The sequence below is a fragment of the Balaenoptera borealis genome (assembly GCF_965194805.1).
Source record: "Balaenoptera borealis genome assembly, chromosome: 6".
In the NCBI taxonomy this organism is placed as follows: domain Eukaryota; kingdom Metazoa; phylum Chordata; class Mammalia; order Artiodactyla; family Balaenopteridae; genus Balaenoptera; species Balaenoptera borealis.
The window spans coordinates 44695489-44708887 of NC_138863.1; the positions used below are offsets into that span (position 1 = coordinate 44695489).

At 35.4% G+C, this 13399-nt stretch overlaps 1 protein-coding gene across 4 annotated transcripts in view; it reads right to left on the bottom strand.

Annotated features, from left to right (window-relative positions):
* The window catches only part of LOC309631227 (small membrane A-kinase anchor protein), a 297357-nt gene that overhangs the window by 271724 nt on the left and 12234 nt on the right, over positions 1 to 13399 (bottom strand). Inside the window, exons 3-4 of one of the 4 annotated variants that reach the window (XM_082397459.1) lie at positions 8412 to 8467; positions 5741 to 5798 (exon numbers count right to left, since the gene is read on the bottom strand). The exons of 2 other annotated variants lie outside the window; for them this stretch is intronic. In XM_082397459.1, coding sequence (XP_082253585.1) covers positions 5741 to 5798; positions 8412 to 8467 — 114 coding nt within the window. The remainder of the gene's footprint in view (positions 1 to 5740; positions 5799 to 8411; positions 8468 to 13399) is intronic. One more of the 4 variants, XM_082397456.1, reaches the window with a different exon arrangement.

The following is a 13399-nucleotide window of genomic DNA, read 5'->3' on the forward strand; positions in this document are numbered from 1 at the left end:
AAGAAAATTACAGGCCAACATCACTGATGAACATAGATGCGAAAATCCTCAACAAAATTCCAGCAAACCGAATCCAACAACACATTAAAAGGATCACAGGCCCTGATCAAGTGGGATTTATCCCAGGGTTGGAAATATTCTTCAACACACGCAAATCAATCAATGTGATATACCACATTAACAGATTGAAGAATAGAAACCATATAATCATCTCAGTAGACGCAGAAAAAATTTTTGACAAAGTTCAACACCCATTTATGATAAAAAAAACTCTCCAGAAAGTGGGCATAGAGGGAACCTACCTCAACATTTTAAAGCCCATTTATGACAAACCTACAGCTAACATCATACTCAATGGCAAAAAGCTGAAAGCATTTCCTCTAAGATCAGGAACAAGACAAGGATGTCCACTCTTGCCACTTTTATTCAACAGTTTTGGAAGTCCTAGCCACAACTATCAGAGAAGAAAAAGAAATAAAAGGAATCCAAATTGGAAAAGAAGAAGTAAAACTGTCACTGTTTGCAGATGACATGATACTATACATAGAGAATCCTAAAGATGCCACCAGAAAACTACTAGAGCTAATCAATGAATTTGGTAAAGTTGCAGGATACAAAATTAATGCACAGAAATCTCTTGCATTCCTATACACTAACAATGAAAGATCAGAAAGAGAAATTAAGGAAAAAATCACATTTACCATAGCAACAAAAAGAATAAAATACCTAGGAATAAACCTACCAAAGGAGGCAAAAGACCTGCATTCAGAAAACTATAACACACTGATGAAAGAAATCAAAGATGACACCAACAGATGGAGAGATGTACCATGTTCCTGGACTGGAAGAATCAATATTGTGAAAATGACTGTACTACCCAAAGCAATCTACAGATTCAGTGCAATCCCTATCAAATTACCAAGGGCATTTTTCACAGAACTAGGACAAAAAATTTTATTCTTTGTATGGAAACACAAAAGACCCTGAATAGCAAAAGCAATCTTAAGAAAGAAAAACAGAGCTGGAGGAATCAGGCTCCCTGACTTCAGACTACACTACAAAGCTACAGTAATCAAGACAGTATGGTACTGGCACAAAAACAGAAATATGAATCAGTGGAACAGGATAGAAAGTCCAGAGATAAACCCACGACCTATGGCCACCTAATCTATGATAAAGGAGGCAAGAATATACAATGGAGAAAAGACAGTCTCTTCAATAAGTGGTGCTGGGAAAATTGGACAGCTACATGTAAAAGAATGAAACTAGAACACTCCCTAACACCATACACAAAAATAAAACTCAAAATGGCTTAAAGACCTAAATGTAAGGCTGGATACTATAAAACTCTTAGAGGAAAATATAGGCAGAACACTCTTTGACATAAATCACAGCAAAATCTTTTTTGACCCATCGCCTAGAGTAATGAAAATAAAAACAAAAATAAACAAATGGGACTTAATTAAACTTAAAAGCTTTTGCACAGCAAAGGAAACCATAAACAAAATGAAAAGACAACCCTTGGAATGGGAGAAAATACTTGCAAATGAAGCAACTGACAAGGAATCAATCTCCAAAATATTCAAACAGCTCATGGAGCTCAATATCAAAAAACAAACAGCCCAATCAAAAAACGGGCAGAAGACCTACGTAGACATTTCTCCTAAGAAGATACACAGATGGCCAACAAACACATGAAAAGATGCTCAACATCATTAATTATTAGAGAAATGCAAATCAAAACTACAATGAGGTATCACCTCACACCAGTCAGAATGACCATCATTAAAATATCTACAAACAATAAATGCTGGAGAGGGTGTGGAGAAAAGGGAAATCTCCTCCATTGTTGGTGGGAACGTAAATTGGTACAGCCACCATGGAGAACAGTATGGAGGTTCCTTAAAAAACTAAAAATAGAGCTACCATATGACCCAGCAATCCTATTCCTAGGCATATATCTGAAGAAAACCATAATTTGAAAGGATGCATGCACCCTGATGTTCACTGCAGTACTATTTACAAAAGCCTGGACATGGAAGCAACCTAAATGCCCACTGACAGAGGAATGGATAAAGAAGATGTGGTACATACATACAATGGAATATTACTCAGCCATTAAAAAAGGAACGAAATAGTGCCATTTGCAGAGACGTGGATGGACCTAGAGACTGTCATACAGAGTGAAGTAAGTCAGAAAGAGAAAAACAAATATCATATAATATCACTTATATGTAGAATCTAGAAAAATGGTAGAAAAGAACTTATTTGCAAAGCAGAAATAGAGTCACAAATACAGAGAACAAACTTACAGTTACCAAGGTGGGGAAGGGCAGGGTGGGATGAACTGGGAGACTGGGACTGACATATATACACTACTATGTATAAAATAGATAACTAATGGGAACCTACTGTATAGCACAGGTAACTCTACTCAGTGCTCTGTGGTGACCTAAATGGGAAGGAAAGCTAAAAAAGAGTAGATATATGTATATGTATGACTGATTCACTCTACTGTACAGAAAGAATCTAACATAAGATTGTAAAGCAACTATACTCTAATAAAAATTAATTTAAAAAAAAAAGAAAAAGAAAAAATTGATTCTCTCTCTTCTGCACCTTTACCCATTCTTCTCTATGACTCTTTCCTAATATATAAATATGTTTAAAGTTTTTTTTCACATGTTAAAAACAAAAATTCTCACTTGGCTTCATATCCCACTTTAGCTAACATACTTTATCTTCATCATGTAATACTTCATGTGTACACTCTTCTTTCTTTTCTCATAAACTTGCCAGCTCACTATAATAGATATGTTTTTTCTACTCTACTGAAAGTGCTCCTGCTAAGATCACCAACAATCTAAACTGCTGAAACTAAAGGATATTTTGCAATCCTTATGTTACTCGACCTCTCTTAAGCATTTAATACTGACTTCTCCCTCCTTCCTGAAATTATCATTTCCCTTGGCTTCTGAGACCACTGTAGTCTCCCCTGACTCTGCAACATCTCTTTGGCTGCCTCTTCTCAATAATCTTTATGGTTTCATTCTATTCCTTAAAATATTAGTGTTGGCTAGGGTTCCATTCTTATTTTCTAAATAAATTTAATTCCAAATTTTCTCCCTCTCAGTATAATCTTTGAATAAATTATCTACACCCAAGGTTTCACTTATACAACTATTACTTCAAGTATGAATTTTCAGCTCTATCCTCTATTCTAAGCCATATGGCTTTCTGTATATCTAAATGTAGATTTTCCAGAGGTACTTTAAGCAGGAAAACAAAAATAGAAACAATATAACTTTCAAATTAGTACAGGAGGAAAACAAATGAATAAAAACCTCCCACTGAAACAAGGAAAAGAAACAAAGAACTTCAATTAATCTATAGAAGTTACAGTGAGAGGGAGAGAGAAACAGAAAAAAGCAGGACAAATAGAAAGCACAAAAATAAGATGGGGGCTTCCCTGGTGGCACAGTGGTTGAGAATCTGCCTGCCAATGCAGGGGACATGGGTTCGAGCCCTGGTCTGGGAAGATCCCACATGCCGCAGAGCAACTGGGCCCGTGAGCCACAACTACTGAGCCTGCGCGTCTGGAGCCTGTGCTCCGCAACAAAGAGAGGCCTCGATAGTGAGAGGCCCGGGCACCGCGATGAAGAGTGGCCCCCGCTCACCGGAACTAGAGAAAGCCCTCGCACAGAAACGAAGACCCAACACAGCTAAAAATAAATAAATAAATTAAAAAAAAAAAAAATAAGATGGGAAAAAACATATAATACCATATATGCTAAATATATCAATAATTACTACCACTGTTAATGGACAAAGTTTTCTAGTTAAAAGAAGATTTTCAGACTTAACAACAACAAAAGTCCAGATAAAAGGATTTTTTAAAGGACACAGAAACGGTCAAAAAAGACGGAAAATGCCCACAAATATTAACAAAATGAAACAAAAAGTTGGCATAGTTATACTAATATCAAATGAAATAAATTTAAAGGCAAAATTTGTTTCTAGCTATAAAGAGTATTATGTAAGACATTAGTCAGCAACATAAAACATTTCTAAACTTGTATGCATCTAATAACATAGCCTCACAATACATACAGTACAAATGGACAGAACCAGAAGGAGAAACATCCACAATCACAGTGCAAGATTTTAACAGCCTCCTTCAGTACTCAGTAACTAACAGAATAAACAAACAAACAAAAATTCATGTATGTTTGTGTCAACAACACAATTTAACAAGACTGATCTAATGAAGGGGTGTATGTGTGTGTGTGTGTATAACTCTGCACCCAACAACTGGATACTCCTTTCAAAAACATTTAGAACAGATTTACTTTATAAAGCTATAACAACTAAAAACTATTTACTAACTCTGAGACAAACAGACTAATGAAACAGAATAGGAAATTCAGAAATCAGTGGAGAAAGGATGGACCTCTGTAATAATAAATATCATTAGGATAAATGAAAAATGACAATCCATATGATAACAAGAGAAATATTTGAATATACACAAAATAAATTCTAGATGAATTCAATTCTTAAGTGCTACAATGTTGAACTTTATCTGAGCCTTGTGTTCCCTAAAAGGAGTGATAGCTGAGAAATCCCTTTACCTTTTTGTGTTTCCAGAACTGACTAACTACAGAAGGCCACACTGCCCTCACATATTCTTGGTATGACCCACCTCCACCCTCCCTCAATGATTATCACTTCCTTGCTTACCCGTCTTTATAAAACCCCAAGCCCCCTTCATTTACTTTGAGATGTTCCTCACTAATGAACATTGTTCCTACTGTAAAAGTTTGAATAAAATCATCTTCTTAATTGTCTGGTGCCTCTGACAAATATGAAAAGCAAAGTGGTAAAACTTTTAAAAGAAAACATGAAAGAAAATCTTGATAACACTGGGGCAGATAAGAATTTCCTAAGTAGCAAAACATGGATAAACCTCAAAAATACTGTTCAGTGAAAAAAGTTGCAGAAAAAATCTATGTTTATATATTTTCATAAAGTTTAAAAACAGTGTGTGTGCTCATGTATTATATATAATTAGGGATACAAACCTATGTGACAAAAATATAAAAATATGGACAGGAAGAATACATATCACCTTTAGGATAGCTATTACCTTTTGTGAGAGAGGGAGGGGAATAGGGTGGGAAAGGAGGAGTTTAGCTGGAAATATATCTTTCTTTTTAAAAAGATTTACAGCAAAGTTTCAAATAACTTGGGAATTTTGTTAAAATGCAGATTCTGATTCAATAGGATTGAGGGTAGGGGTGGTACTGAGATTTTGCATTTCTAGTAAGCTACCAGGTAGGTAATGCTAAAGAAAATATGGCTAACTTTATTAAACCTACGTGGTGAGCACAAAAGAGTCTATTATTTTTTACATGTTAGAAATAATTAATTAACAAATATAAAGTTCAGGAGAATTTCTAGCAACCTCCATAAGGTGCCACCAAGCAGTAGTAAATAATCCCTGTCTTAACTGTACATACAGTTTAAGGCTGCTCTCCTTTTGTGAAACATAAATAATATTTAGAAATATACAAACACATAAAAATAAGGAAAGCATTTGGGATTCTAAGGAAAAAGTCAGAAGAGTAGCTTAAATTCTTATAAAACTATTTTATAGTGAACTATTAATAAAAATTGTACTCTTCTGTCATTTAGTCCCTGAAAGTTGACAAATTTCTCAGTTAATTTAATCCTACCTAACCTCTTCATCTGTCGTTGATGAGATACTCCTGAGGGAGACTTTTTGAGGTATTCTTACACTATTAAAAAAAGAAAAAAAGAATATAATAGCATTAATTCAGATTAACATTTAGAATATAATAATTCAGATTAATATTTAGAGGAACATAAATAAACGACCTCACACACAAAAAGAGCAAACTCTGCTTCATGAATGGATATTAGCAAGTTTACATTAATTATACAATCATTAAGCATAGAATATAATAAGGTCTATGAAGGCCAGGACTTTGGTGTGCTTTGTTCTCTGCTATTGTGTCAGCATCTAGAATGCTCCTGGTATATAAAAGCCCTCAACAAATACCTGTCAAATGAATAAGTAAAATTTCATTTAGTGACTTCAATATACCAGGATGTTATAAGACATATAAAGATAAAAACAAAAGATGGCCTTACCCTCCAGGGTGTCAAAATCTAACAAGGACCATAGACACATAGACTTAATATATTATACATTACAATATTATATGTGTAATATATAATATTATATAGAAATCTATTTATATAGTTTTATATAGTAGAAAAAAGTATGGTCATGGGAAAATGAAGGAAAGATAGTATTCAGAGAGAGGATCTATATATAAAAAAGTATATAATGTGAAAAATAAATGAGATAGCATGGATGGTAAAAGTATATACAGTTGCTATTAAAACACATCAAGGAGTGAGTGTTCAATTTGCTCAGGGAGACCAAAAATTAATTCTCAAGAATTAACATTAATTCTGAGTCTTGAAGGATAAGAATAAGTAAAAGTTTGATGGGTGGCCTTGGATTGACGTGTGGTAGAGCAGGAATTAGGTAGCAGGAAATTGAAGACGTATTCCAAAGAGAGGAATATACAGAGAAGCAGGAAAAACAGGTTTATTCTGGAAAGCTTCAAGTAATTTAGCACTTCAAAGTTCAGGGTATTAGAGAAAAAATGATTGGAAATGAGGCTGAAAAGAGATACAGAGGCCAGACGATGAAGTATTTGATATATCATGCTAAGAAATTTGACTTGTAACTGATTATAATCAAGCGAGTGATTTGATTAGATTTCTATTTGAGAAAGATTCTTTGGTAGCAACATGAAATATGGACAAGAAGTGGCTAGGACTAGAGGAAAAGAGACTAGAAGTTTTTAAAAATGGTTGAGGCCAAAAGTGATTAGAGTTTGAACTAGGGCGGTGGCCTTGGAGGCTGAGAAGACAAAAGAGACTCAGGAGATTTTAGGAAGTAGAACTGACGAGATCATCAGGGAGGTGTTAAAATGGCTCTCATAACCCTGACTTGGGAGATTGCATGGAATGTGTAATAGTGATTACATGTATATAGATGCACATGTTTGTGGAGATGCCTTTTTTTAAAGCAGTCCTCATTTTAATTTCAAGTCACCTATAAGCTGTACTTACAATTCAGGCAACACCTAGTTCTCTGAGTTAATTTATATGTGTGTGTGTGTATATATATTTATATATAGATAGATAGATAGGTAGGTAGATAAATACACACATATATATGGTTTAGAATAGAATCTAGCAAATAGTAAGTTTTAAATGAATATTAGCTATTTTATTATTACCCTGAACCATCGAAGAGCTTTAGTCCCTATTCTAACTTTTCTATTTCATTCCATTCTGAGTTCTAAAGAGGATATGGTAAAATCTCTGGGAAACATATAACTTTCAAATTCTTCAACACTGTCAGCCACTTAAAGCTTTTGTTGAAATAAAGATGATCTGTTTATTCAAAACAAGGAGAAGCTGGAATAGGAGCTTTCATTAATTACTTATATGCCCCAGGAAATATATAAAACTTACCCACCCCAAGTAGGTCTTACAATAACAAGAGTTTGGGATCTACCTTAGAAAGATACTTTGTGTCATTGACAGTTGATGTAACCTGTTTCTAAAATGGAGTTGTGAGTGAGAGAAGAATTTGAGAAGAAAAGGAGAAAGAAATGTAATAAATTTCCAGAGTTGCTTGGGTTGGACCTTCAAAATGTTCTCATTATTTTCTTTGAAGAACTATAAATAATCAGACCAAAAATATCCGTATTCTAAAACAAACTTCAAAGAAAATATAAATTATTTTTAACTATGCAGGGGCTCTCTTTCATTAGCTTAATAAAAAGTTAACTATAAATTCATAGTATTATTGTCAGTATCTAATCATTAAGATGGCATCTGAATAGATACTGTTATGATGAGTAACTTACCAAAAATGATATACATTTGTTATACTTAGGTGCACAGACCGAGCATTTTTAAAATGCTGTATTTTTTTTTTTAATGTAAAATTTCCTTCAGAAATAGATGAAAAGATATAAGGGATGGGCACTAATAATTGCTGAGTATCTACTATGTGGTAGGCATTGTACTAGATGCTTTACATTTCCTCTCACTTAATCTTTACAAATCTCTGCAAAGTAAATATTACCTCTATACAACACAGAGGAAGCACATAGAAGTTAAACAGTCTATAGTAACATAGCTAGTAATGAACAGAGCTGGAATTCAATCCTGAAGCTGTCCAACTCCAAGGCCCACAGCCTTACATTATACTGTATTATTGATTCATAAATATAGAACATATGTGCCTTATATTTGAATAAAAGTTATAAATTTAAAAGCAATTTATATATTTCACTGACATATCATGTACTTCTTTTGAACTACCATCTTCACTTATAGTTTCTGTTTCTTCTTCCTTTAAGGAAAAGAAAAATGTAGTATTAGGGGTAGTCTTAAAATGTATATAAGAGTAGGTAGGGGCTTCCCTGGTGGCACAGTGGTTGAGAATCTGCCTGCCAATGCAGGGGACACGGGTTCGAGCCCTGGTCTGGGAAGATCCCACATGCCGCGGAGCAACTGGGCCCGTGAGCCACAATTACTGAGCTTGCGCATCTGGAGCCTGTGCTCCACAACAAGAGAGGCCGCAATAGTGAGAGGCCCGCGCACCGCGATGAAGAGTGGCCCCCGCTTGCCACAACTAGAAAAAGCCCTCGTACAGAGATGAAGACCCAACACAGCCATAAATAAATAAATTAATAATAATAAAAAAAAGAGTAGGTAGTTTCCCCAAAAAATGTATATCCCTAAACTGCCTGAAATTCAATCAATTAGAGATTAATTCAGGGCAACTAATTCCTTTTAAAATCCAAATATCCAAGTCACTCACATTATAGTTTTTCCCCCTTCATGCATCTTTATATCATTCACATTGATATACTTTTTCAATCTAATTCCTTTTCCTTTAACACTTAGCCAGGATCAACCAAATTAAGGGAAAAGGAAGTATATTTGGTGGTTGGGAAAGAGAGAAAAAACAAGAGGTTATCTGGAAATATTTAGGCCCATGTGGAATGCAGGAGAAAGTACAGGGACAGCAGTTAAGTATAAGGAACATACAATATCTACAAAGAAGGATAACAAAATATGCATTTTCCCCCAGGCTAAACATCAGAATATTTGCTGTTATGAAAATCAAGATAAAATTAAATAAATTCAAAGCATCTTTTTGTCCATGTGCACCATAAACTCAACATTCTTGTTAAGTATGGTTTTGTCATCCTCCAAAGTCACTAACATATTTTACTGGCAAATATTAGAACTAGAAAATGGAAAATAAAAATATATGCTTTAAAATTTTACTTTGATTGAGTTTAAGTTTAGAAATAATATATTTTTACACCTCAAGAATGTCAAATTCTTCTTCAAGTTCTCCTAAAGAAACTTCTTCTTCTTCTATGTTGAATGAACATAACGAACATGAGATGACTAAGACATTTAGACATAACATAAATGGAAATTTAGCAGTTTGACTTTTTTTTCAACTGACCTCCCCATCTCTATTCTTACTCATTTCAATTCATTTTCAACACAATTTTAAACTAATATTCCTAAAGTACAGCTCTGATTATTTTATTTTCCTGCTCAAAAGCTTTCAGCTGCTCTTACCAAAGTTGAACATCTTTAGCCTTATATTCAGGGCCCCTCAAAATCTGTTTCCAAATGAACTTTGAATTTTATTTCCCATGACTCTCCTTTGCATGGGGAGTAAGACTAGTATTGGTTTGTCAATATCAGCAGATTTGAAATTGAAGGGAAAGAGAGCTAAATAAAATGCCATCATTCAAATTTACAGAAGACTGTAGATTGCCTTCTAGGTTAGGCACAACTCTAGGTGATATAGATAAACAGGTAAAACTAACCCCAAGAAAGTCACAATACTTACTGACTTTAATACTAAGTATACCAAGCATTGAATATACACAAGTGGTAGGGTACAGGAGTTATGTCACTGTTTCGGGGGAAAAAAAAAAAAGGAGATTTTGGCCAGCTGAAGGATGTCCAGACAGTGGGAATAATTATTAGTGCATTGTCCCATAAAGTATGAGTGAGGAGGAGAAAACGAGGGAAGAACTTTTGTGGTGATCAAACAACAGAGTTTCCCCCAACTCTAGGGCTTCTTCCTTTCTTCCTTTTGACTCTGCCTATAGCGCTCCACTCAGATTAGTTTCATTTTGTCTTTCCTGTATTCTTCCACTTTCTCTTTCCTTTACTATTTAATTTGAATATTTTTTTCTACGTTAATGGTTTTGATCTCATTCCATTTGTTCTTCAACTGTAACCCACTGAAAATCCTTTTTGGAAATAAATGGTGTTCAAGTCCACCTTTTCTTTCCTCTTGCAGAGACTATTTTTTTCCCCTCATAAGTGTTGTTCTCTTAGTTGACTGAAATTCAGTACTGAGATTTTTTTTAAAATTTATTTTATTTTATTTTTTTAATTTCTTGGCCATGCCGCATGGCTTGTGGGATCTCAGTTCCCAACCAGGAATTGAACCCGGGCCCTCACTGGTGAAAGTGTGGAGTCCTAACCACTGGATCACTAGGGAATTCCTAGTACTGAGATTTTTAATATAAATTTTAATGTTTAGTATTCAGTATTTTACATTTGAGTCTAAATTTTCTAAATTTCAATTGGTTCTTTTGATTAAGAAAGTTTTTAAATGTGGTTTTTAAATTTAAAAAATATAAATCACATTATAGGGAAAGCATAAACCTTTCTGACATTTGAAATAAAATATTATGAAAGAGAGGCAATTTAAGGAGAGATGCCAAAATCTTTCACATTAGGAAAAGGAGACTAATTTAGGCATAAGAAACAATTTAGGAGGAAAACTAAAAGTAGAAGCAGGATTATACAAATAAAATTTAATTGGTATGGTTAGTAGAAGAAGGAAAACATATGAAGTGATATGAAAAGAAATGGATCTAAAATTGATGCAGGAGCCTCAAGTATCGTTGAAGGACTGAGCTTTGGTTCTTGGTTCTAATTCAAAAAAGAAGATTTTATTTGGGGATGCCCAAAAGATGTGGATGTCAATTCTACCTGTAGATGATATAGGCAAAATAGTAAAAAAAAAGCTATGAATATTCATTCTAAGGGGCACTATGATGTTCAGAGAGATTACACTGAATATTTGTTCATAAATGTATTACAATGTGGAAAAAATTATTTTTATCTACCCTTAAGCTGGTGCAAAGTTCATTTATCTTTCAAAGATTCTCAGTATAAGTATCCGATGTTAGAAGTGTTTATTCTGTTTTAATAAGACACGAGTGGTCATACTAATTTTTATTTTTAAAAGCATCTAAAGTCATTTTTGCTCTATTTCCTAATGTATAAAGGATACATTTATATGGCAAACAGGTTCATTTTCTGAGAGAGTTACTTTTATTGCACCATCACTCTTCCACCAGTGCTCCTTCTACATAATGTAGCCTTCCCTAGTGGTACTATAATTTATGCACAGACTCAAATTGAGTCGGCTGTAATGCCTAAGATGCACTGATCATCTATCCATCTATCTGTCTGTCTATCTATGTACATAATTAGGCATTAAGTTCAGTTGAGTCTATTTCCATTTATCTTTTTTCCTCCTTTTAATTTCCAAGGTCATTGCCTTAATTCATGCATTATTTGTGTTCTGACTACAGCAACAGGCCTCTAACTGAACTTGACTTTCTCTCTCATACAAAGAATGTCATACCTGGCTGCCACAGTTAATCTTTCTAAGTCATAATTCTAACATGTTTCATCTCTACTATCTCTATCCTTTTCTACCCTATGTCTAAAATATCTTCTTTGATTTCTAATTAAAGAACATGCATTTCATTTGGAACTCTCTGGGCTTCCTAGATCTGGATGTCTATTTCTTCCCCAAGTTAGGGAAGTTTTCAGCCATTATTCCTTCAAATAAGATTTTTGTCCCTTTCTCTCTCTCTTCTTCTGGGAGCTCTATGAGAATGATAGTCCATTTCATGTTGTCCCATAAGTCCCTTAAACTATCTTCACATTTTTTCATTCTTTTTTCTTTTCACTGCTGTGATTAGGTAAGTTCCACTGTCTTGTCTTCAAGTTGACTGATCCTTTCTTTGCTTCACCTAGGCTCCTATTGAACCCCTCTCCTGTATTTTTCAGCTCAGTTATTGTATTCTTCAGCTCTGTGACTTCTATTTGGTACTTCCTTACATTTTCCATCTCTTTGTTGAGGTTCTCACTGTGTTCATCCACTCTGTCCTTCTTTGCCCCAGTTCAGTGAGCATCTTTATGACCACTACTTTGAATTCTTTAACAGGCAAATTACTTATCTCTGTTTCATTAAGGTTTTTTTCTGAGACTCACCTTGTTCTTTCATTTGGAACATATTCCTCTGCTTCTTCATTTTGCGTGACTCTCTGTGTTGGTTTCTGTACAGTAGATGAAACAACCACCTCTCCCAGTCTTGAAGGAGTAGCTTCATGTAAATGAATACTTTTGTTCAGCCCTGTCCCAACTCTTGGTTGACTCTCAACCCTTTGTGTTTGTCCAAGCAGCCTATTATGTTTTTAATAGCTCCTAGTCGTTGAGGATATGCCAAGACCTGTCAGTGTCCCTAGGGGAGGATCTCAGCACCTAGATTCAGGCTGACTGGAAGCCAGACAGTCAGGCAGCAACTTTTAAAAGTATGCAAATATATATTGTCCTGAGGGGCCACAAGTCTAAGCCCTACCAGACACCAGAGCCAGATGATCTGGAGGTGGTCCCTGGGCAGCAATCACAAAAATTGGAGATCCAGACAAATGCATAAACTACTTTCTGGGAGACACTGGTGAGTGGGAACAAGGCAGCAGGGGAGTGTCAAGACAGCATCCACAGCCTATGTTCCTTGAGAGCAGCTCTGTAGGCCAATAAATGTGTGCCAAACCTGAGGTCTGCCCCTCAGTATGAAGCTCCAGGAAAAGCAAAGTGCCCTCCTTTACAGAAAGACTGGGGGTGTATGCCTCAGTCTGCTGTCTGTGCAGTGTCCTGGTGGTGGTAGCCTGCCAAGAACCATTCCTCTGATTGCCGCAGTCTTGTGGGACCCTAAAATGCCAGGCTTTCTGGCCACCAGAGCCAGCGATCAAGGGGTGTCTCCCAAGCCATCAGCCACAAAAACTGGGCACCAGACATTTGTAAAGCTCCCCTCCAGGCAACGCTGTGCTCCGGAGCTTGGCAGAGGGTGAGTGTGAAGATAGCATCCACCCTTCGAGGTCTCTGAGAAGGATTACAGTCAGCCCCTAGATGTGTGTTTAATTAGAAGCCTGCCCCGATC